The sequence below is a fragment of the Homalodisca vitripennis genome, chromosome 5, assembly GCF_021130785.1.
Source record: "Homalodisca vitripennis isolate AUS2020 chromosome 5, UT_GWSS_2.1, whole genome shotgun sequence".
NCBI lineage: Eukaryota > Metazoa > Arthropoda > Insecta > Hemiptera > Cicadellidae > Homalodisca > Homalodisca vitripennis.
Window position 1 is genome coordinate 101,938,746 of NC_060211.1, and position 24,603 is coordinate 101,963,348.

At 32.0% G+C, this 24,603-nt stretch overlaps 1 protein-coding gene across 5 annotated transcripts in view; it reads left to right on the top strand.

Annotated features, from left to right (window-relative positions):
• The first annotated feature begins 4,890 nt into the window (after positions 1 to 4,890).
• The window catches only part of LOC124362576 (phospholipid-transporting ATPase IA), a 122,685-nt gene continuing 102,972 nt past the window's right edge, over positions 4,891 to 24,603 (top strand). For all 5 annotated transcript variants that reach the window (XM_046817203.1, XM_046817207.1, XM_046817209.1 and 2 more), the window contains exon 1: positions 4,891 to 5,127. Coding sequence is in view for 1 of the 5 variants with exons in the window: in XM_046817207.1 (XP_046673163.1) it covers positions 5,079 to 5,127 (49 nt within the window). In the remaining 4 variants the exon portion in view is untranslated. The remainder of the gene's footprint in view (positions 5,128 to 24,603) is intronic.

Sequence of the window (24,603 nt, forward strand, 5' to 3'; positions counted from 1 at the left end):
TGCAATTTAGAGAGATCTAATTAAACCACAATACATCAAAATTAATGAGCTCGTTGAATCCTCGGATGGAATAAAAATGAACTGCGCTTTCTATGGTACAAAAAACAATGAGGCGACCCGCAAAACCGTTGGGTGGCAAGAAGTTCAAGTTTCACTAGTTCTCACCTCGCCCATCACCGCTCGACACGTAGTGCCTTACTAAACCTATCAGTTCACCCTCTAAATATACGAATGTCAATTTGAAATGTAAATTATATTTTAGATGGAGAAGGTTATAGAATTAAGAAAAACGTAAAACGTTACGGAATATTTTTATGTCAGAATTTGTCAAGAATACTGAATTCAAACTAATTGTGAGTTGAAAAGTGTAGTGTGTTTACTTTTTTATTTTGTTGCCAAAAAAAACTTTTAGCAGAAAATCTGTAGATAAACAAATACATTTTGATTTTTTGTTTCAAACCTTTTTTGTCGCATGTGCCGTTATCTCGGTGCAGGTCGAGGAACATCAATAGAAATCACCGGCGGCGGTCGAGTCTACTCTTCATCATAGAAGTAGCCCAGTGGCCGCCTTGCAGGACATAATTATTGCACAGTATAATGAACTTACTATTTTATCACATGCAAAACCCTTAGACATTCTAGTAACATTAAGGGTTACGTCTAAGCGATTTCTCCATTTAAATTCAACACACAAGATCAAGTTTTATTATTGTTATTGTTGATGAATATTATAGAATATACTAGCTGACCCGGCAGACGTTGTTTTGCCATATACATTCTTATTGGTATGTACACATGTGGTGTATAAGTGGAAGAAGAATGGAGCGCTGTAAACGATGACGGAGTGTAAAAATTACAAAACATTAATTCAACATCAATCAATGCGTTAAAATGGATTCTACAATATTTTTTGCTAGACAATCTTTAGCTAACACAAACAAACTGAATGATTTGCCCACTCGAGAGCATGCCACATATAGTTCCCCGCGTGAAAAGTAATACTTCTTCTACACGGATGCTTTTCTACAACCTACGGTTTAAACCTGTATGAAGACTTCTGGTTCGTGTAAATTATATTTCCGACGCTAATGTTGAATTCCCCTTCTTCCCAAGATCCAGAAAAAAATTTTAAAACTGGTTTTAAAGGTCATTGTAATTTACTTTGATATTAGTGTTTTTCCATTGCTGACTTGGCCTATTTTCTGATTTAAAATATATATATATATATATATATATATACATATATATATGTATATATATATTTTTTTTACAAAAGTGAAGTTATCAGAGCTGTGTGTGTGTGTGTGTATATATATATATATATATATATATATATATATATATATATATATATATATACACACACACACACAGCTCTGATAACTTCACCTTTGTAAAAAGACAAATAATTTAGGTTTAATAACAGTGTTTAAATGTAAAGAAAATGTCAGATTACATCGTCTCATATCTGCACTTCTAGCAGTTACCCGATCCTTTACACGCAGTTTAGTAGGCGTTGCACGTGTATGACCACTACTGGTTTGAGTGAATTTTATTTCCGACGCCAATGTTGAGTTTCTGTTTGCCTTGTTGCCAAGATCAGGAAAATACGTTAAAAGTTTATATTTAGGGCTATTCTAATTTACTTTATTATATAGTAACATTATTTTTTAGATCTAATACTTAATATTTGATTAAAATGCACGGCTAAAAGTACGCTAACAATGACACTACGCGTTTGTTTCCTTTTTAACTGAAAAACATTGTTAATATTTTAGAACATTTAGAGCTGGAATTAGTACATTACTTCAAAAACACAGTTCAGTGAATTTTCATCTAGCATAGTTCTTGCCGACTGCTTAAAAGGGAGTTTTTAGTGTCAAATTCTGACCATCTTATGTTTTGGGTATTTTGTAAAATAGATAAGTACTTACCTAATCACTGAAATATAAAACTACGTTAAAAATATTCTCACTCACTATGAATGTAAACAATTTAAAATAATAAACGATGTTTACATAGAACAGTTGAGAACATTAGAAATGTTCTTTTACTTAATATTTCAGAACTTTAGAGGTATTATGTTGCTTCTTTAAAGACCAGTGGGACGTAGCCCGGAGTGATTTTAGAAATAAGAATATGCATATATTTATCCCACGGAGCTCAAGAATCTCTATGTCAAATTTCAGCACATTCGTTTGAATGGTTTATGGTTGAATAAAAAATCAAGTTAATTTTACAGACACACAATAATTCAAGTAACGTTTAATAAATGATTAAAATTACTTAATGATGTAAATACTGCTCATATTTAAAAATTGAATGATAGAACATTTAAATTTTGTTGTAGAATAGGCTGAGGAGTCCTGTGAAAAACAACAAAAATTAAACAAGACGCAAGGTTCATGTACATTTACTTTAGGTAATTCTAAGCAATATATATGGGTCAACCTCGATTTTTCTCATATTACCCCCCCCCCACCCCCCCCCCCCCCCACCCCCCCCCCCCCCCACCCCCCCCCCCCCCCACCCCCCCCCCCCCCCACCCCCCCCCCCCCCCACCCCCCCCCCATTTAAGGTAGCTGGAGAAAAACTACAGATTATCCATAATACTTGTAATAGTCACACTGACATTATGAATAATCTGTCATTAAGGAAAAGAAGAAATTATTTGACGACTTAGACTTATGTAAATCAGAGGAAGATGAAAAAAAAGGAGACGAACAATTAAGAAAGTTTAGATTATTGGCTTAAACGTTATTATACAATAGTAATTTACAAACATCATTCTGAGTTAAATAAGAGGTTAAAAGTATATAATGAATTTCTCAACAGGTTCTCATTTTTATCAAACCCATGCAACTTAAGTGCCTTGAAAATCGCTTCAGCAGCGAACTTGTTGCACGAAACGTATGAAATTGACATTAAAATACCTTTTATGAATTCTTGTTGGTGCTAATATTATGACACAAGCTAGGTATGAGTACCAAACACCTTGGTTGCCTCACTGTGTTAGTCATCTCGGATCATTATTAAAAGAAAGGAAGATTAATAAATTAAAGGATTTTCCTGGATGTAGGCTATAGGTTCAAGGTTAATCTTCCAGCCAGGAGTCCTTCAGGCTTAGCCTACGGAGGCAGTACCCATGATAAGGAGACATTGATTTATGTACTCTGTGATTTGCTTTTCTAAATCACTACAATTCTTTCTTACTTAGTTTAACAAAATGATTAATTTAATTATAAATCTATAAATCATCTAGATCAAAGATTCAATAAACTAGCATTATTATTCTATTAAGTCTACTTATTTTCTTAAAACATTGTTGCCTAATGTATTCCTAATTACGACATTTTAGAAGCGATCAACAATTTCAGTTTTCCTAGGATACTCTTTAAATAGAGGCATGACGTACTGGTTCATTCTAAATATATTGAAATTAACGTTAGCGTGGCCCATAAATAAACGAACGATATTGATTATGCCCCCTCTCTTCATATTAGTATTGTTAAACCAAGCTTAATCTACGAATTCCCCTTGTATTGTCCTATACCATTTGATTTTGCAGCCCTTCTGTATCTCCTGGTTACATCTGTTATTAAAAGTGTTTTTTTGTTTGTCTTAAAATCTTGTTTAAAGAAAAAACCCCTCTTCTTTGGATCCAACAATTATAGGTTCTTTATTCAAACTGTCCTCATTTCCCTGTATCCCTATGTGTCCTAGTACTAATCCGCAAGTTATACTGAAGTTTCCCTCTACCACTGTTTAAAAAAATATCCATTATTAAACTAACCGCTTTATTACCTCGAACTTTTCCAATGTGGCAGTCGCTGCTTTTGAGTAAGAACATATTACAAAAGTATCTATTTTAAGCGAGTTTACATAGTGAATTGCTTTAAGAATTGCGTTAAGTTCGGTAGTATAGTTAGACACATGTTCATTTAATGAGAATTTTCTTATTTATACTATTAGTACTCTAAGTTCCTAAAGGCTGTGACTAAATCAAGCACAAAACAAGAAGGTCTAATCTTCTTTATAGTCAAAAGTTTTTAATTAACTCACTCAGTAAGATTACAAATAGAAAGTTAACATTTATAATGTAAGAGTTTACAGAACCACACTTCAGCTCCCATTCAACGCCTCCCAGATTACATATTTTCAGATTGGGCACATGTACAGTTTTATTTTTGGAGGATGATGAACGGAAATTACAATTCAGAGTGATGGAAATAGGTGGATGGAAACTCTCACTAGGTAGAAGCTGGTCAACAGAAGGAGCAACCGAGCAACAGTGTGATAGCCAGAAAATGAACTGAACAAAACACCAAGCTGAACATTTCTGCTGTTTCTTACATTTATTTATTTACATTCCAACGGCAATACACCAATTTACACTTTACAACAAGTTGATGGCACATGTTAAGAAGAAAAAAAAACAGCAAAAAACTTAACGAGTAAAACAAACAATTGGATATAACAATAGCTATGCTACAAGATGCTTAACTGTCAATGCAATGCCTTACAATTAAATCTGACATTGAATACTTAAATACTTACTTAACGAAGATATCCGACAACTCTGCCACAAATGCCAATAATACGGTGACTAGAAAGTACTACGAATCAGTTAACAAAGATAACAGAAAGAACAAAAACAACGGACTTAATAAACCATAACAAAGCCATACATTATACGAACTAACAAGAATTCAATAATATGTCTATACTTAATAATCTATGTATATCATATGAGCCCTAATATCCATTTCACATTTAACAACTTTTTATCTTTTCGATGGAAAATCTGTTAATTCTTGGTTTCACTATTTTAGCTGGCTAACCTGACAAGGTGTCAGCTGATTGTTGAAAGTAAGTCTTCAGATGAAAAAAAATCCATGGCTTGTGTTGTGGTTTGACGAGTGCTGTCTGCTGGATGTGAGCTTCAGGGCGACAAAGGAAACATAAGTGAAAGTAATGATTAGAACGTTTAATTTTTTAATTAAGTTCAGTTTATAAAGATTGTGATTTTAAATTCCGATTCGTATGAGCATTTTCTACTTGTGTTCCATGACCTTGACATGGTCAGTACATCGAATCTCCTCTACTATGAATTGAATTCATCTGCCAGTAAGTTGTAATTTATTACTCTTATCATGTTTCTTATTTGAGGAAAAGGACTGCTTTTTATTTTAGTAATATTTTGAATATTATCTACAGGGTAAAATTTAATAATGTTTAGATACTGTGGTGGAAATGGATAATCGGCTGCGTCTTAGGTTATCTTAGTAACTAAGGTTAAGGTTAGTGATTAAAAATGGTATTTCCCCAACAAAAACAAGGGTAGGATACGATAAGCGGACCCGGTTTTCTATATCGAAATTGGCAAACGATATTACTTAATCATAACCATCGATATAATCAATCGATTCTGATTAATTATTTTGAACTATTAACTTAAATAATCTATATCAACAGCAGTAAACACTCTAAAATAATACACGTAGGATAATATTTCAATTTTACATAAGTAGGCCTAATTCTGATAAATAAAAATGACAGTCTATTTTAGAAAACTACACGACATTGCTTTTTCGTGGTTTCATGTTGGACTCGTACCGAAAAACCCATTATGTGAAATTTGGGGGAAAGAAACAACTGTAACTGTGAGAGGAGTAAATATGATCGTTTTCACTTTTCCTAATTTTGGTTATAATAATTTGTTTTATCACTGTTAATATTAAATTCATATTTTAATTTAAAACATATGATTGTTATTGAGGACTATAATTACTTTGATATCGATTGATAGTCTAGGATTTGAGATGCGAATATTAGGTATCGATGACTATATTCTTCGATATAAAAAACCGGGTCTGCTTATCGTACCCTACCCCAAAAACAATGTTGTTTGGGTAGTTAAGATCTGAACACAAGCAGTCCTTTTTAAACACTTTCTCTTGAGCAGGTAAGATGAATGTGCGCTTTGGAGGACGATGTAGTAAACAAAAACTTTATTACTATAGTAAGAAAATAGGCTTACAGTATAAATTGCATGATTTGTAGAAGTGCATATAGGCCCAATATTAAGTAGCCTAGTATTTTGATTTTTATTCAGGCTCTGTTACCACCTGCTTGTGATAAACACACTGGAATTTATTGTAGTTTGATATATTTTAAGTTGTGATTTAAAAGTAATGTTAATCTTTAAAGCTTCTGTAACTTAATATAGAATTAACGAAAAGTGATAGTTACCCCATTATTATATGTTCCAATTTCAAACATGTTAGCACAAATAGTATGTAGAGTTCAATATGGCCAGCTCCAAAGTTGAATTGTTGTTGTTTTAACAACTAGAAAATATTCAGTCCTATTCAGTTTGATCAACATATTTAAGCTACGTTACATTCAATAATATCGTAAGCACAAAAATTACTCAAAGTTCACATCATAATTTTTGGTTTAGTCATTAAATTGCCAGAACCAACAAATGGACTTAGGTCCAGCTTAGATGGATACGTGGTCATCTTGGAAACCTTCTTAAGCGTTCATGGTTCATTGAAAAATGTGAAATACAAGCACATAAATCCTTGTAAACCATACATTTTATTAATTACAGGTTCAAAATATTCTTTGTGCGACATAGGTTTACTGAGAAAGTATAGAAAATTCACAATTTACTACCTTGTGCGTAAATCCATTGAACCTTTTTAATTGTTAAGTCTTCTTAATTATTGGTTAATAAGTTTGAAACTTATAACATTATTCAAACTTCAGGATAGTAAAATATATAGCTACTCTTTTTATGAAATTGTACTTCTTAAAGAGTTTATTTAGTATAGATAATGCTCTCCAACCTTAGCGTCCTGCAATATTGTCCTTTGACGTAAAACAGTTTAAATCTCAGGATCTTCCAAACATTCATAATTTTTACTATGCTGATTATATGATGACTCCAAATAATGCCATGTTAATATATTTGGTTACTCTGGTATTATCCGGAGGCCACTATTTTGGAAGAATTTTTTTTACAGGGACCTAAAAAACTATATTATTAGAAAGAATAGACATTATTTTACTTACTGTAAAAATTACATGTTATGATGATTGGTTCTTGTTTTCAACCTTCCAAAAGTAAATAATGTTGGCGAGGAATTCACTCTGTCCCTATGTACTAAGTGTTATAGGCTATTGTATATATAAAACCATGTAAACACACACATGTAATTGTTAAATGTGACATGACCATTCTAAAATTCTGCTTTTATTTTTGTCCATGGTGACAAAATAATAATAAATGTGATATAACCACTCCAAATGTTGATCAGCCCCATCTTGAAACCTTCTGGATTATGGAAAAAATGTGTAAGAATAAAAGTTGCTTGAAATTAAATTACTCGACTATTTTAAAATGTCCCAATTTTTATTTATGTCATGAAGTATTTGAGATAACACTTTAACAATTTTGCACAAAAGTGAATGACCACCATCTTGAAACCTTTTATTGGTTGAGACTACCTCATGAACTTATCTAAGCAATGTAAAATCTGTAAGCACTAGATTAGTACCAAGTTTAGTTTGAGTTGGCTAGAAATTATACCAATTTTATCCGTTTACCATTATTTCTGCAATGTTACTGTATATTTAACTCAAAACTTTGTATGATTGCTATTTTACCATAAACCTTGACATATAACAAAACATGTAAAAACAAACATTATTTTTTGTAAATTACGTGGAAGTTCTTGAACACTTTTTTGTTTAGCTCTACATGCATAATCCAGCTTCTGATATAATTATTATTTTTCAAAATTTTGACTTGTATCTAGAAACCTTAAAAGACATACCAAAATAAATAAAAATAAAAGGTTTTTATAGTAACCCAATAATAAAAAAGCCATTTTGGTTTTGGCGTAATATTGAAAAATAGTTGAGTTAAAATGTTAGCAAAAATGTGAATGGCTACCACATTAAAACTTTTTATTGGTTAAGATTGGCTAATAAATTTATCCATGCTATGTGCAAATATATAATTTTGCATAGAAATATATATATATATATATATATATATATATATATATATATATATATATATATAACACATTTGTATTAAGTTTAATTTTAATGTATTAAAAACGTTGGCAGTCATTGTGTTCACAAATATTTCCACAATGTTGTATACTTCTCAAAACTTTTTACGACCACTATCCTGTCTGGAAACCATATGAGAGATCAAAAAATGCACAAGAGCAAACAATTTATTGCAAATGCCCTGATAATTCTGAACCATTTGTTTTGCTCTATAGTTTTGCATAATATGTTATATATAACAATTTCTGTTTAAACTTAAGTGGCCACCATTTTTAAATCTTAAAAGTTTTGTAATAAAAGAGAGAATAAAATTTGTTTAAAATTATTTAATAGTTTTTAAAACATGTAATAGTGGGTCTGTGTTTTGGGAAATAGTTGAGTAACTTAAACATTTTGTTACAAATGTGAATGGTAGCCATCATGAAACATTATTCATTGAATATTCACATTATTCAAGCTATATGTGAAAGTGCTGCCTCTGTACTAAAACAAGTCGAGACTTATTAAAAATTACATAGTTTTGGTGTTTGCAAGATTGTGTCTTATTGTATATACGTTCATGCATAGTTATAAACCTTTAGATTTTGGTGGTTTGACCCCAAAATCTATAGAGCTCTTTTTTGGACCAAGAGGGGCTTAAAAACCAAATTTCATGTTTCTAGGATCTTTGTATTGAGAGTTATCTCACAGATGTGCTGGTGTACAGACAAATAGATTGTTCTTTGACATTTTAACCTTAAAATCTATAAAGTTCTTTCTTTGACTAGGATGAAACCATGTATCATATTTCAAATGTCTAGGACCTTAGTTAGTGCATCTAGACGGATTGATACGGACAGGCGGATTGCTGTTTGGTCTTTTAACTCCAAAATCAATAGGACTCTTCCATGAACCTAGAGGAACATATGCAATAAGTTTCAGTTCTCTAGGACTTGAAAATTAACTATTTTATCTTTAAAATGAGACATCACGATTAATTGTATGATTTAAAAATAAGGGCGTAATAGTACTTGAAGGTTGGCATTGTTCAACCTTCAAGTAGTGTAATGAATTCAAGATCGTTTCATACTGATGTTTTAATATAACCTGCGTAACAATAAAGTGTAGAAAACTTTTATTGTTCAATATTGTACAAAGGCTTTGTTGAATTAATTCAAGTTTATATTGAGATGCTCGTTTTGAAAGATGCTTATTTATTCAATTGAGAATTTCTACCGTGGACTAGTAAGAATGCATACTAAATATACAGTACTTTCTTACTTGCCTGACTTATTTTTTTAAATTTATAGACTGTTCTAACTATTATTGTCACAAATTCTCTATTCAAGTTATTGAATAGTTTTCTGATTGATTAATTGACAGTGACATTGTAACTGTGTCGCAACAAACTAATACTGACATAGGACTATTAAGGTTTAGCTTAATACTGTTTTATTTATTATAGAAAACTGAATTATTTTGTCAATATGGTAGATATCAGATATCACGAGCTATCCTATTCAGTGGTTAAGTTTATTACGTAGACCGTTTCTTACCAAATCATCAAGTATTGAAAGTTTCACCTTTTTAGTGTTGTTGACAGTTTTAATCATTTATTTCAGAATACTGAACAACACTTAGAACATTTTATATTTGTTGATCAACTGTAAACAAGGAATTCTTAAAAGAATCATTTAATGTCTATGTATAGTGAAATGTCCTTTTAGAATAATATTAATGACCTCAAAGTTAGTGAACTTAAAATGTGATTGAAATCAGCTGCCTATTCTTGAATGAAGATAAGTAATCAATACAACTGTATAGGATTGTTAAGGAATATTCCATTATTGTTTTGAAAGAGGAATTATTTCTGTGATGATATATTATGTACAGTAATGAGTGTATAATGGTGTGTTTCTTTGATAACTAATCAATACAACCACTGTCAAGTATTACGGTTTTGCCAACTGGTGAACTATTACTACAAGGTTTACCAATTATTAAGATAGTTGTATTTATACTTTAACTTCTAATAATGTTTAAAGTATCTAGAGATGGCACATAATTCACATTTATGTCTATTGTTAACTGAAATGTTGTGAGACCAGGAAGCGTGACTGTCACCATGATAATTGAAGGTTTCGGACTCGGCATTGGCATAGATATCTTGTTCAACTAGCCAGAAATGGTGTCCTTGCTTTCTTTCGTTTGTTTGCTGTCATAAATTTGTGCTTATTATAAAGAAAACACTTCAAAAATCAAATTTGAATATAGTGTTGAATCATAAACATTGTTTCCTATTGATTCCTAATAACCAGTATTTAATAAGTTTAGGCAACTTCTTTAACAATCTTGTGTACTGATTATAATCCTAGTACCCAAAAACCACACATGTTTACAAGTTCATGTTTACTTATTATGCAGTATAATGCAAAGTTTTTACTTTGATTATGTATTATTTTTTGGTAAGATATTGCATTGAATGAAACATTGTGGTTGTGAGCTATCTAGCGGCAAACAAAGGAAACAGTGATTACAGAAAACTATTAAACACATTAATTTTATATTGAGTAAACCCTCACAATAATAAAATACTCAGTTTTGAATTTAATTTATAAAAATTAAGTACTTACTATAAGATTAAAATGGAACAAAAGACAGATAAATTTAGAGTGGTAGCGCTGTATATGCTTAAAAAAAAAAAAAAAACTATTTACAAAGTAATTCAGTTAAAACTTACTAAAACCATACAGTACAATGCTCATACTTGTATGGATGCAAAGCCCATTCTCTGGAAAATCAAAGATTTTGTACACAATAAGTACTATTTTGGTTCAGGAATAATCAAACTTATGTTATGAAAAGGGTACTTATGATTAATGTGATGTAAACCAGTCAATCCAAACAATTTTAAAGATAGTAGCCATTTGGAGTTCTAATTGCTACTCTGTGAAGGCAAAAATAAAATAAACATAAATATTTGTAAGGATTCACTTATAAAATTGTTTTAACTTTTTTAATATTATGTCTGAAAGACAATACTTTACTGTATTCTTCGATATATTTTATACTATCAAGATGAAGATTGTTTGTAAATAATGATCTCATCCATAACTTGTTAATAAAAATAAAGAATCTTTTCCTCGTATTTCATGTAAAAAAACAACCTGTGTCTAAAAGTTCGTACTCACAATACGGCACATGAAGTCTGTCTGTCTTCTGTTGTACTGGAACAATACTGTTGTGGTTTTATATATGTGTAGAACAAAGATAAGTTGCACTGAAATTAATTTAGGCAAATATCTATTGTCATATTATGGTTGGTAAAGTAACATATTCCTTAATAATTGAGTCTTAGACATACACTAGAAAAAGCATACATTATTTTCTCATATACAGTATTTTTATATTAAATGAAGTGCAAGATCTATTTTTATATTATATTGATTATTATTTTTTACAAATTAAAAATCTATTACCAGCTAGAAGTGTAAAGAAAGTGATGTGTTGTTGTAAACTGCAGAACAATATTAGCAAATGGGTGGGGACACGACATCGCTAATGGTCTGTAAAACACGGTGAAGTGTGATGTGATGAGTAGCTGGGCCAACACTGTCACTGTCACTCTTTCTTGATTTATGACACCTCTGTCAAGACCATGGTGTAATATATAATGTATTGATTTCCCTTGATTGGAAGCAGTCATTGATTTGTGTTATTGATGGTCTTCATAACAAATAGTGAAGGGGAAAATATTTTACCATCAAATTGTCTCATGCTGATTTTTTCTTGTTGAAGCATCATTCGTGTTTTAAAAGAGCTCGTAATGCAAAAACGTTTATTTCGTATAGTAATTTGAAAACATCATATATAACGTGTGATATAAATAATGTGTTTGAAATTGAGATTTATAACAATATCAGTATGAAACTAGATATAGTATTTGGTTTAATCTTCGGATATAGATACCGTGGATATTGTTTGATGTTTTGTTTGGCGTTATATTAAAATAATTTTTAGTTGAATTATTTTATAAATAATTTTTCTTTTCTTGATATTAATTAAGTATTGATTCAGTAAAGTGTGTTACAAGCTGAGATAGTAGTAACTCTACAGGTCTGACAGGTCAAGAGACAATGCAAGGTGTCCTGGCAAATGAGATGTCATGTAACACACTGAATGAATAGGGCATTGTAATGTGACGACGAGCCAGAGGGCTGATGCAGCTCATGCCATTGTGCATTGAGACGTGTCTCATGTTATGTATTTTTATATCTGGCTTTGTATTTTATGCATTACTTTTTTGTTATTAGAAAGAATACCTGATTAGAATTATTTAAAAATTGTATTAACATAGTCGTTTGTCCTCTACATTACTAAGACAACTTTTGATCTCACTTATGTTTAAAAAAGCAAATAATTTTTAAACACAAATTTTCGTTTGTATCATATGTGTGTTTTTTTTTTCTTTTACACTTTTTATGCAAGTGACACGTAAGCATTTATTTAAAAAATAATTTTTGATTACATCAATATTAGTCCTGTGCCCTGGAAACTTCCAAGGTCTTAATTAATAAAGACAATTTTAATACGTCCACAAAATGTTATTTCAAAAGCACTTTTGCTAGTTAAGGCATTATCAGTTCATATAACACAGAAAATGAAAATAACATTCACATGTTCTTGCAACTGAGATATTTGTAAAGAAAATAAACAAGTTTTAAATTTATTTCTTTTCTTTAACTTCTATAAAACGAAAACCCAAACTTTTGTTAGTAAATTAAATTATAGCAGCTTAATACATTAAGATCAGTGCTTAAAAATCTTTGATTGGGTGATAATGCTAATTTAAACATTCCAATATTGTCTTTTGTTATGAGAGAAGACAGACCAGTTTCTCACCCTTGCCTATATCACAGATATCAGATTTCGAACAATTTAAAGAATTTTTTAGTTTAGAACAAGAGAGGCAAATAGCTCTTGGAGAGAACACAATGTAATTCATTGCTGTGTGTACCAAGAAATGTTCTCTGTAAAATAGGTTGATATGTAAATAGGTTACAAGAGTTGTAGAACTAAACATAATTTGTAGAAACAATAACCGTATTTTTTTAATGTAGGTGAATCTCAGCCCATAAGTTCTCGTGTTTTTTTAAGTTGGGTTCTACTATTATTATCTATTCTCGCTTTCATTCAACGTGCATTCCACTGTCCCGAGTGCCACACCCAATTAATTTCCCCTCCTGCCACCAGCAAATATGCGGTGATAAAAATTATTGCCATGCAACTGATCTTTACCAAAAACTTTGTGTACGGAAGAAAAGTACTCTCACAGTTTTGAGCACAGCAAAGTGTAATCAGTGCTCTGCAGTATCTGCCCTATTTTTATCTCTTCTCAGGCACTGCATACACTGCATCATCCCCCGTAGTCCATAACACAAAAATCTTTCATGAACAGAATGCTTCCGGTTGAGCAATACGATTGAGTTGGCTGAAAACTCCTTAAACCATCTGACAGCTCTCTTTCCCTTTCATGAGTGTATCATCATCATGGATGTAATAAATGGTGAGTTGAAAGTCCCTCCCAACAGAATATTGAGAGAAAGGGAGAAAGAGCATATTAGCCCAGGTATGAGATGAAATTAGCAGTACAACTCAAACATTCCCCAGTTGGAAAGTGATAGTAAACATCAGGAGTATTGTTCAGCCTACTGACTCCATGGATGCAGATCTCAATAGAAATACTATCTTCAGTGATCTGTGCAACACCGCCAGGACAGAAGTCAACTTGATTAGAGTTTGTCTCCGGATGAGATATAGTGCATTGTAGCAATGATTGAGCGGTTATATGTACAAATAACCCATAGAAGGAAATCCATCATAGCTCTGTAATATTACAACAACTGCGAATATTAGTTCATCTGCAACCAGTGTCATGACTGTCATCAACATATTCTGGTTACACTATCGAAACCTAATTACAGTCTGGAAATATTTGAACATTACTGTGGAGAGACATTGTTAGTCAACAGATGCAAAACCATGAGTTTGATCAGTTTTGGTTTTATATTTGTTGACCAAAGATGCAAAACCACCAAAGACAGTGCAGACGTCAGTCAACAAAAAAGTGTAAAAGCAAAATTGATGGCTTTACATCTGTTGGATTGATTACTCTCTCTACAGCAAGACTGAAACATCTCAACACTTTAATTGTGTGAACCAAATCTTAGACGATAACAGCTGAGTTATGAGATCAAAAAGTAAAATTTAGAGTAGAAAGAATGTTTTATCTGCCCCTAACAATCTAACTTGGTGGTTAAAAGGCTGTGGTTGCATGTTATGAAGCTATTAACTGTCATTCCAGGTCTAATGGATGTGAGTTGTGAAAATGATGACACCAAGCTGAATTGTATCTACGTAATTACTTGTTTTCATTACAGCCGTAGTTCATGTTTGTTGTTGAATAGTAGGTTTATACTGAAAACACAGCTTCATTTTTACTGTTACTGTTGTTTTGGTTCGGTTTGATTGATTACGCTTATCTCTGTCTAACATGCTTTTTAAACATTAGTTAAATTCAATATATTCAATTTTATACTAGATATAACTCTGCCACAGAATGTTTTAATGTTTACGTCACGTTACAAATAATCATGCAAAGTAGCACAAATTTAGTATAAAAATCTACAAAAAAATTATAATTACCGGGCAATGTATCTGGGTATATTAATAGGTAGGAGAGTATGGCGAATACAATTTTTTAATTTTTATTGAGATTTTCTCCTTTTTTTTAAACTGCAATATTGATATACAAAAACAAATGGAATTTGTATGAAATGGTTCTACAAAAATAAATATTACACACGAGTTAAATTTTATTGTACTGTATAATATGAAATAGTACAATGTGTCATCAGCCTTCAGTGTTGTGTAATAATTTTATGAACAAAGGTTCCAAATAGTTGAATCTTGTACTTAGTAATTAAAGAGATGATTTATCACTCTATTGATGAGCTAACGAGGAGGCAATATCGTGATTGCTAGTCCACTGACATGGTAACTCAACGAGGACCTGCCTTTTAGCTAAATTGGAAATCTTGAAAATCTGATGGAAGTGGAAAGACGCAATTAAGTGGAAGGTAATTGGGGAGAAAATGACAGAGGATTTATTGGTCTGTTTCCGACTACTGCATTGGAGAAAACAAGAAGGCGTGGCATAATAGGGAGTAGTTCCTCTTGGAGGGTGTGGTCCAATCAATAGCACCCTTGGCCTTCTAATGTCAAATCATTTGTTTGATCATCATCTACCATCACTTAGGATTAGATATATTGTATCCCAGATTCTGTACTGAAGTAGAGACGACCACTCAATATAAGTCTATGCTTTGTGCTCTATATAGTTTACTCTAAGATAGTATAAAGTCTTCATACTCCAGTAGATGCTACCACTCAGCAGCCTTTGCCTTCTGATATAATGTCATCAACTTCATCATCAGCCACTATCTATAGATTTAGTATATAGTGTATCGTACTACAGATATTGTATTCCAGTACAGGCTGCCACTCAATTGTAGCCTTTGCTTTGAGATATAATGTCAACAACTTCATCATGAACCACTTCCTCTTGATTTAAGATCAAGGGTACCCTAGTAAAGATTTCATACTGCAGAAGAGGCTGACAATAGCAGTATTTGCTCTCTGCTGCAATCATCAAATTTATGATCAAGTACCATCTCTTATACCTAGGATATATTAGAAAGAGCCAGTTCTCCAGTAGGAAACTCATTTGTACATATTTTTACTTGAAAAAATTATTTTTTTAGTGTATTTATTATTGGAAGTGCATTGATATCCAATTCTGAGCTATGTACTAAATTTGAAGTCTAAGTTTTTCCAAGTAAGTTTAAAATGGATTAAACCGTTTATAACAGACAGGCAAGAAAGTGAATAATACAAATGTATTAAAACTGGATTCACATAGCAGAGTTTCATTAAATCTTTTATTAAAATAATGTAAACTACAATGTATGTTATTTACAAAAAACTATTAAATATATATTTATGTTCAATATGCAAAACTAACTGCATTGATTACTGGATTTCTATTTTGCTGTATAGTATGATGAAAGCAATGGCAACTGCAATTCATTTGGTATTTATAAAAATCTACAGTAAATATACATTGTTTACTTCAAGCCAAGAACATGTGAAAAGTTTTATGCTTACATAACGACCAGTTCAATTGATCTGTGGCTAACATTAATATCAGTTTACAATGAGTGTGTTATGTCTCAATGGCTTACACCTCTTCGTCGTGGTTTTAAATAACCAACGCTTACAATTTCAGCCACATAGCCAGAATCTAGAATAAACAAGGTCAGGTGTGTCAATTTACAAGTAACTAAAGTGTGAGTGGAAGACAAGTGGAGCTAAGGACATCTGGACAGCATTGTTACTTTCATCTCACTTTCAGCGTTCGTTTAGTTGTGGATGTGAATTCCAATGTAGTATGAATTCAGTTCATTTAATTATTATAGAAGGAGAAATAAATGGGGTTTTTAACAGACTGCAATATTATTCTGTATCACTATTACATATGAAAATTAATTGAATGGTCAAAAGTAATTGAATCAATAGATATTAAGATTGTAATGTTGGTAATTGTTACTTTTTGATGTTTTTTTTTTTATCACTTGTTAATGATTATGTCTTCTGCATTTTATTCCCTTCTCTGCAGAAGACCTTATATATTTAATTGTTGTAGAGGTTTCATCAGTTCCTTATAGAAGAGACGGTTTTATTTATATCTGTTTTTTTTTCATTTGCATCATAGTTTATCTAAAAATACATTGGTAGTGATATTGTAAATTTTAAAAAGTCAAGTAAATAATTAATAAATAGGGCTGAAATCATTAGTAAACACAAAACTGATGCCGATTGTAATGGTCTTGAACTAAACGGGCATTCAAATAACAAATAAATACTGTGACCCTTTGTTTGCTTCTTGTTTGTGGTACTGGAGGAGGGAAGAAAGGATAATTCAAATGAGACTAACCCCCCATTCCCTTCATTAAACCTTTTTAATGATGATGGATTTGGATAATGGGGTTTTGGACATTTGCCATTGTTGTTGTACAAAAAAGAATACAATGCTTTGCGGGTTGGAATATTATCCTATTCTTAAGTGGTCAAAAAGGATGTTGTTGTTTCACGCATTGTGATTGAGTGGAACAAGTTCAATGATTCGACTTGACAAGTTTTTCTATTTTTTCTGTATTTATGTGTGTTTTTGTAAAATTTACAGCTACATTTATTGACCAAAAGTATTATGAAATTTGCCCCAGATTAAAATTCAATTTATGATCATGCAGGGATTTTAATTATTTATTCCATATGGAGTTGGCATCATCGTTTTCAAAAATACATAATTTACTGTCATATTTACTGCATTTGAGTAAAATAACTTTATGTTATTACTTACTACATCCATCTACAGTCAACCTGTGAACAGTAAAGACATAGAAAAGGCTGAAGGTGCCCTTAGATTTGGGGATTCTGGAATTCTTATTTGACATGCATTAATTAGAAAGCCCATCATATTACAACAAAACATTGCATACAATTGTGTCACATCTATCATTAAATCAATAAGTTCAGTAATCTATCATAAATCATTCAAGTTCAATATTATTCGATTAATTAATCAAAAACATTTAACACTTTTTCGTCTATTTCACACATTAGTGTGTCATATATGCTCTGATAAAAGTAATTACAGGACTTAACGCTGAGATTAGGGAACTTTTTTTCTAACATATCTTGTTACCCACAGCTCTGCTCAAATTTTCTCCCAATATATTAAGGATCCTATAATGAATTTGCAATGGCATAAAAAAATATTCCTGCGACACATGATGGTTCTTGGAAGATCCTCATCTACAGAGGTACTCCCGAATCATTAAGTGACATAAAACATTGAACTTGAGTTTATAGGTTGGTGTGTCAGAGCCCTGGAGTTTCGTATATGGGAGTGAAACACAAATAAAATAACTTGAGTCTCTATGCAAAATTCTGTGGCAATTGTTTGAGACGTTTTTAAGATCTCAGCATTTCGTATTGAAACAATTATAACTATGATAAAGTGGAGTCTTGAAGTTGGGGAGTGAAATATTTGTCTCACTGGTATCAGAGCCAATTTTTTTGGTATTAATGAGATTTCAGTAGTTTAACATTTTTAACACCAAAGGGAAAGAATAGAAATTGGGCAGCACAGCCGTTGTGATCACTAAGAGGTAACGGAAAGATTGTATTGAAATTTAAAAAACAAGTGCAGAATACAAAATGTGAAAGAAATGCTTAGTAAGGACCAAAGGGGCACCATGAGTGTCTATGCAAAATATCATATTAATTATTTCAATAGGTAATGAAATACCGAGTCACTAGGCATATTCTTTCTGTATGACTTATATTTTCGTCACACCAACGAGTCCGGTACTTAGTAAAATTCTGTTTGAAGAGTTCTATTCAATTTAATATTATTTTATTTTCATGAATAAGAAGAAATGTGGTTAAACAAACACGGTTTTCAAAAACAAACAGTGAATTTCGTAATTATAAATCCTCCTAATCACCTTTTCCCTTGATCAGATTGTAATGTTTAACTGATTCATCCAATAACACTCAAAACACGTTCTCCAGATCCACATTTCACTTTCTTGGGTGTGTCTGTCGCAGTGAGTGTGACAGCAGTAGCTCGTTTTCCTTATGGGAATTTCCTAATCACGTGATTCATCACTTACTGCTATAGTTATCTCTGCGCTCTACGACATCTTTTATTAGTTGAATAATTCCTAAACACCTCAAGAGTGAACCGTGGATTTCTTTATCTCAGACAGAACCGGAAATGGGTGAACCGGAGCGAGCTGTAACGAGCACACAGGACTTACGAGACAATTGTCACACACGTCTGAAAGTGTGTCTGGGTCTATGGACCAAACTGTTATTCAGAATTTGTATTTTCCTGTATGAAATGAGTGTTTCCTATTTTATAGTTGTCACTTTAATAATAATTTTAAACCCTGTTGATAGGCAGTTTCTAGTTTGCAATGTAGGTCTTTGTATAAATGAATGAATAATTCCTTTACTTGTAGAGGACAGGCGAAATTGGGGTCACATGGCTCTTTCTTACATTTAAACTGTTATTACTAAATATATCACTCAATTCAAGAATTAACTTAAATCTTGTAACTGTTTTTAAATAATTTAAAAATAAAACTAATATTGCTTTGCGTAGTAACATACATTACGTAGCAAACAAAAGCATATTTAGACCCATTATTCAGCCATTCATTCCGCCCACTTATACCCACGTCCATGCCTTCTGTCTCGGCAGCCGCGGTTATCCGATATAGAATCTGTGCCCTTGTCTCCATTGGATCTTATTGTAATGTAGCTGTTGAGGGACTGTTGAGATGATGAGTGGTTCGAAGTACCTCAAGACCATCTAATAGTTACAATTAACACCGAAGCTAATTTTCACGGACATCCTAGGGAAGTTTCTTAGAAAAAATTGTCCCAAGTTTTTGTGTGACGCGCCAACATGCAAACTGAATGGCAAGAGGAATCTTTACTAGTACATTAAATACCGTCATATAGATAGCTACGTACTCAATTGAATGATAAAAATCCGTCTGTATTGTAGGTAAGTAGAATTTAGTTTTAAGTATGAGAAAGAATATTATATCCAATCCCACCCTGACTAGACGCCTGACGGCCCTGATACACGCATAATTATAGAACATTGTGAGGCTAGAACGTTGCTTGCGGCCGGTGTCAGCTGACAACGACGGAGACTCTGGCGTAAAGTCATTATAATAGTTTTATAGTTGTTCTCATTCCCTGATTGGCCGCAGTGACTGAATTGTGCAATAAACTAGTAGTGCTGTCAATCTAACACGTGTACCTCTGATTATGTAATATTATATAAGCGTTCAACTTACAGCAAATCGGGTAATAGTGTATTTTTAATATCGTCGACATATACATGCAACATTTATATTCTCTACTCTGAAATCGACTATACGTAGTGCAATTTAATGGAAAATTTAAACATTACTTTGAATTTTTGTGCGACAATGTTAACATTGAGTTTGTAATAAAAAGCTGTTTTAGCTCTTAAGAAAGAATATATTTGAATACAAAACTGCCAATGCAATTCTTCTAATTTCGCCTGTATTTTCAGAACCACATCTGTAAAGTCTACGGAAGTATTGTGGCACGCTTTGTGTTTTTGTGGACAAACTAATTCGCATCAATTGTAATGCAAAAACATCAATATAAGTCCCAAATACAGTCTGTAAAAACTAATATATATTCAGAAATGGGGGAAAACACTTTTTAAGCTCACGAATCATGCTGGATATTTCATCAAGTAAAGGTATCATAGATCTAAAATAGAGGAAATATGAAGCTCACATTTCAGCAACAATTTAAATAAAGAGCCGCATGACATTTTAGCACAGATTCTTTGGCGCTATCTCTTAATCCATTATACTCCTATATTATTCTCTTAAGATTCAAGATGTACACGGTATAACACCATTTGTAAGGTTTTTAATGTAAATTAATTGCTGAATGAATAGCTGGAATAATAAAAGTAGACGTCAAATTAAAGTTTTTACATTTTGAGGCAGGACCATACGTTTTTTCTTCGGGTTCCTTATTTTAGCGTCCCCTATCTACTACGGTTATGTGTTCAGCATATGCATTCGCTGTGTAGCTAAACGTAAAAATTCCTTTATACACAGCACAAGAAGATTTAGTCAGCGTTTAATATTATTTCTACTACCTAACACTGTAGAAGTATGAATATACCAGTCCTGTAAAACCCAATGTACCTGCGAATTCCTCCGTATCATAATATAGTTTGTAGTAAATATTCTGAAAATGTTGCATGCTATTTTCATGTAAAAATGTATGAACTAGTAGCTCCATTCAAATCTTCTTAAAGCCAAGTCTAAATGATGATAATACCCAAGTACTTGAAACTATGCAGTATCAAGATTCAATTTTGTTATAGTTGCTACTCGTACTCAATTGCAATACGCAATGTGTTATTTGAAGCCATAGTCTCAATAGAGGTCAACGAGACAACCTTTCACCAATCTGTGCAGTTTCTTATATAATTGATTTATGATTCAATTCAATCCTTGTGTCATTAACACATTCATATTTCAATTTGGAATGGACAACATTTCTTATCCGCCCCAAAGAAATAAGAAAGTTGTATAACACTAATGAAAGTACTGTATAAACAAACTCGACCAAAAACTGTGTACTTCAGTGAGTTTGAGAGAATTGTGATTACTTATCTCTTGTCTTTGTCGGATTTTTTTATGATATGCTGTTTAAACAAGAGGACCTTATGCCTTTAAGTATGATCATACTCCATCACGACGATTACAATTCGAAATTCTTGTTTCCACAAATACTCGGAATCTTCTGTTGTGCAATCTATCGATGTTACGACCCGCAACTTCTCTTTTATAAGATCAATATACCTGTCATTATTGTAATCGCTAGGAAAACATGGTTGTGGGATTTTATTTCTCCCTAAGTAACGAGTCCGTTCTTGCATGTCCTGTCATCTTGTATTTATTTGGTTTTTTAATACCATATTGGTATATAATAATTATGTTCATATACGAGTATAAGACCTACGTCGAATGTTTGATATTTATACTGTCTATGTTAAAAATCTATGTGTTAGCTTATCCGTCTATGAATAAAGGAAAAAAACAATTTATTAAAACGCATAATTTTAGTACTTTATACCATGTTGCAGTATTTTTGCAGGTCTTGCAAATGTTGGAATGACTGTGTACGAAACCATAATACGTCATTCCGCACTCACGCTGTAGCAGGTTTAACCTTAATTTAAGAAAGTACAACGAACCTTTCCCCTATAAACATATAGTGTTAGCTCTACAGCTCACCAGCAATCATTTTGAGCTCGATTAGAATTATTAAAGCGGCAGAATCGTTACCAATTACAGGTGCTGAACTGCGTGTTCATTTATTCACTCATTAAATTCAAAAATCGTTAATCATGCTTACATTGGTATTGGAATACAGAACTTTTTACATAATCTATAAATTTTATTCACAACTGCGATGTAAGTACTCGATTTTTCTGGAGAAATATATTCCCTCTGTAACGAAGCAAGTGTTAGACTCTCTGTTCGCTCTCGTTATAAGTTGGTTATTTACTTTTAAAAATAATGTAGTCCTCCAGAAAGTAGGTAGATTTTGTGACAACTGAAGTATAGTTAATTTATTACCAGAACCTGTTTTTTCGATATGTTAAAAAATAACAGAGTGGTGATTTTTTTTAAATTTGAACGACCGCCATATTGAAACTAAATAGCGTACCAAACTGACCAACGAATTTAGTCGAGATACTTTTAAGATCTACTTTTGTAACACGTTTCAACTTTTTAAGAATTTGTTCGGCATTATAGTTTTCATTAAGCAGCGATATATATATATATATATATATATATATATATATATATATTAATTTAATTTGTAAAAACAGCAATAGCCTGATATAATCTTTCAATAAAGATTGAATCACAAAAAGTATTTACTCCGCCGGGACTCTCTGGGTCTCTCTCTCTCTCTCCTGCCGGGCGAGCATGTTTCCACTACATTACAGAACTCATAAGCTTACGATTAAATTATTTTTACCGTTTCTATCACATACTATGTTTAAATAACCAAACTAACATATGATCGGAAGATCATATACCTGTCAAACAACTTTCAATATTTATTTAATTTGTATAAGCGGCACAAACGTGATTTTATTTTTCAATGAAGATTTTTTAATAAATATTATATATATATATATTTACAGAAACAGGCTATTCTCTTCTTATCAAATAAACCACGGTATATTGGTTTGAAACATTTATAAATTTTCGTGTATCTAGGTACACTTCTTCAGATAAATATACATGTATAAATATTTACATAAATTGTGACAAAAAATTAGGTAAGAACTCAAACAAGAAAAACAAACATTATAAATAAATACAGTAGATCAGCAGCTGATGGACTATGACATGACGTGTGTGAATAAGTTGACGAAAAATGAATTTATCTTAAATTAAGATCCCTTGGATGTCTTGTCTGAAGCACCAATTGGTGTGCAGTTTAACTTTTTTTCAATTTAAATCTATTAAGGCTTTCGTTTGAATCTTCAGGGATCTTATTTATGCCTTTGATGTTGTAGCAATTTTCTATTTGATTTTGTTTATGGACATTGATAGCGTGACTGGCTAAAGGTTTTTCTATATCGCTATGGACAATGTCAAATCGATGGCCAGTTACTCGTATGCGTAAAGGATTCGATGTTTGGCCGACGTACTGTTTTTCACAAAATTTACAGTCAAATTGGTAAATAAGGTTTTTAGTGTCACAGTTAGTTCCTTTGATAGGATATACATGATTGGTTACATTACTTTTGAAATTTTGACTTGTAGACATGATCTTTGTAGACAAGTTGAATATATATACAGGGTGTATATTATGTCTGGAAACACCCAAAAATATCCTTTAATAATTTAAATATAAATTTGAAACCTCTTACAATCGTGATAGAGATTGGGCATCTACTTTTTGGAACAATGTTTTGTTATGTCACACAACGGGGGGACGTCCTGCCGAGGGTATCGTGAATATTCTTAATGGAAGCCTATACCTTGTGATACATAATTTTAAAGGTAATAGCTTACTGAAATTGAATGCCACAAACCGCATCTCAAAGGAATTATTCTATCAGAAAATAGAGCATTTTTAGTATTGAAAATTTACTGATGTTCAACAATGTAATTTTAAACATGGTTCTTGCCACAAAATGTGTTACACTAATTTTTTAGCATTTTTTAAATGTTCAATTAAAATAAAATAAACAATTTATTTTTAAGCTGGTTTCATTAGTACAAATTTACCAGTTTTTTATTACAATGAATAAAACTTATGAGTCACTTTCTCTGATTACTTATGAATCTGTACTTGGTGTTTTCCAGTCAGCAGGAAGGTTTAAAGAGACAAAGGTCACTAGCCTATGAGAAACATTATTGTGTTATTAATCATCTGGTCTACAGGTTTCAGTTTGTTGAGCATGGAGCTTTCACTAGACAGGTCTAAGCTTGGGAATTACAAATGGACAAAGGTCATATCATTCCTGTCGAGTTAATCAGTGTCTCTGAAGCATTGCTGTCAACAAGTTATCTAATTACAGTAGTTCAGTTTTTATTTGGCATTTTAATGGAATTGTCTGAAAGAGAACGAATTACTCTGTTGATGATGCGGAGGATATGGCGATCGTCAAAAGATCTATCGGGAAGTTGTAATTTGTTTAATGACACTTTCCCAGAAAGGAATCCCATAAGTGTTTCAACAATATCAAAAACTATTGAGCGTTTTGAAATGACAGGGAGTGTACGTAATCGGCCAAAGTCGGGTAGGATA